General features: G+C 44.8%; 1 protein-coding gene across 1 annotated transcript in view; it reads left to right on the top strand.

Moving 5' to 3' along the window:
• The window catches only part of LOC119585275 (von Willebrand factor A domain-containing protein 7-like), a 14144-nt gene that overhangs the window by 4363 nt on the left and 7379 nt on the right, over positions 1–2402 (top strand). The window contains exons 10-15 of the mRNA XM_037933949.1: positions 569–698; positions 855–1115; positions 1307–1392; positions 1505–1625; positions 1919–2123; positions 2217–2379. Coding sequence (XP_037789877.1) covers positions 569–698; positions 855–1115; positions 1307–1392; positions 1505–1625; positions 1919–2123; positions 2217–2379 — 966 coding nt within the window. The remainder of the gene's footprint in view (positions 1–568; positions 699–854; positions 1116–1306; positions 1393–1504; positions 1626–1918; positions 2124–2216; positions 2380–2402) is intronic.

Below are 2402 nucleotides of genomic sequence, written 5' to 3'. Positions count from 1 at the left end.
CTAAAAACAAAGAGCGCAGTCATATAGGCATCACAATATTACTTTTATACAGAAATCAGCAATGCAATTTTAGTCATATTTCTGTAATCAGTTAATTATGTAAAAAAAAATTGATAGTTTGCTGAAGCGGCGTGAACTTCATTTTCTTAATGCCGCGGTCCAGCAATTAGTGAATTTTCTGATTTTGTATAAAACCATAGAGCAAAGCCTTTATTTTGACGTAGAGCACGTAGGTGACATAATACAAATCATCTATATTCATCTAGTGACGTGGCACGTTCATGAAGGACACGTATACAAACGTTTATACTTGTGAATAATATGTCACTGGTTCTGTATATTATTTAGAAGTAAGATAAGGTGTCTGATTAAATTATACACAGAGATAAGATAGTTGCTCAGTTCATCCATCAAGGTAAGATTGTTGATTAGGCCTAGTTTACACATCAAAACAAGGTAGCAGATTAACCTTCCCATCCAAATAGAAACGGTCGAGTTATTTAACCATCACAGTAAGATTTGACCGAGCAATGAATCTGTCATAAGACCCCCGCCGTCGCTCCCTCAGGTGGACGTGACGATGGTCAAGGGCCTGACCGGACCCAACGACCTCGAGGTCCCCATCGACGACTCCATCTTCGACTTCGAGGTCCGCCTCACCGGCACAGTCACCGCAGCCGTCCTCAAGGACATCACGGGTGAGCGAAACTTTACCTCCAACAAATCTCGTATCCTGAGGGTAAAATCGGCCTCTGCGTCGTGACAAGCCTCATCAGAAGTTCCTTAGTATTTTTTGATAGATCGGTTTAGGTTGGAAAACGAGAGAGAGACATCTGACATCCTCCCATCTCCAGGCACTGCGTACGACCTCACCGATCAAGCATCCCTGGACAGCAACCCGAACATTGAAGTCATTGCCTACAGCCCTAGCCTGAAGGCCGTCCGCTGGTTGTCTCCTCGCTACGGCCAGTGGAACCTCCACACCGACTCCAGCTCCACCTACAGCATCTCCATCAGCGCCAACTCCACTCTCAGCTTCCTGGGAGACTTCTCCATCCTGGATCCCCGTCCTCCACATCCCCACTACGAGCTGGTGGAGGGACGTCCACTTATCAGTGAGTCCACTTCATTCGTTAGTCGTGCTGCTGTGGGGTTCAGATAGCAACCTGTAAAATCTCACATGCTGACATATTCACTAAGATTATTTTGTTTCATTGGCTAAATATTCACCTTCTTTAACTTTTTTTTTTGTATGTTTATTAAGTATAAATTTACTTTAGTGTTTTTTCCGACTCTCTCTCCCCAGACACGGTGTACTACATAGATATTGTGCTCGTCGGTTACCTAGAAAGTGATGTCACTGATGTAAACAAAGTCGAATACGTAGACAAGGTAAACACAAACACAAATAAAGAGCAACGTAAACATCTTTCATAAGAAATTGAAAAAAAATACACATGTTCTTGGTATAAAAAGCAACATACATATCTTCTTTTTCTCTCAGACTGGATCACTCCTCCGCACAATCCCTTACTACGGCGATATCGATGATGAGTTCTACATTCGATCAGATCCTCTACCTGAAGAACCCTTCTATATCAAGCTGTATGGTCACGTTGGATCAGGTAGACATTGTAGTCATGCATTCTCTTCTGTCTTGTTCAGATTTCATTTTTCTTGGCCTTTGCTGTTTCGCTTGATTACCTGGTTCTCATCTTTTCTCACGCTTCCATGAAGACTTTCGTACGAAAGGATCCGGTGATTTTACCAGTGTTAGTTTCTTTTAAATCTAAGAATATACGCTCAGCTCACATGAAAAAAGGAACCACTGGCAACTTGGAAAACCCGAACTGATAATTAGCGAATCAGTTAACAAAACACACTAAATCATGGAGCTTTAACCGTCTCCCTTGCCCAGGAAATGTCTTCTGCCGTCTCCTCTCCGTGATCATGTCCCCTGTGGAAACTAGCGTAGGAGTCCTGGCGACCGCCGACGACCTCTCCGCTCGCCCAGGGGAGTCGGCCACAGGGGACTTCATCGTCGCCAACTTCGGCCTCGACTCCTACTTCACGATCACCGGCACGGATGACAAGGGCTTCCTGACTAGAATTGCCCCGAACAGGTGAGAGGCATCCAAGAGACGTGTTGGGAGCATATGAGGTCGTGCTGTAGTCCGTTAAGCTCTGTGTATCTCTCCTATTTTCTCGACTTACAGAATATTCCTGAAGTTCAACGAAACAGGAACCGTGACTGGACACTTCTCAGTGGGTTCCAGTGAAATCCCCGGTACAGTCAGCATCATCACAGTCACCGCCCAGAGTGAGACGCAAACCCAGTCGGTGAACAGTGCCATTAGCCAGTTCCTCGTCCTTCCTCTAGTTAGTATTTTTTCCGGTTCGAT

The sequence above is a fragment of the Penaeus monodon genome, chromosome 19 (assembly GCF_015228065.2).
Source record: "Penaeus monodon isolate SGIC_2016 chromosome 19, NSTDA_Pmon_1, whole genome shotgun sequence".
In the NCBI taxonomy this organism is placed as follows: Eukaryota; Metazoa; Arthropoda; class Malacostraca; order Decapoda; family Penaeidae; genus Penaeus; species Penaeus monodon.
Note: the sequence above shows the minus strand (reverse complement) of the source record. Positions and strands in the feature narration are given on the sequence as shown.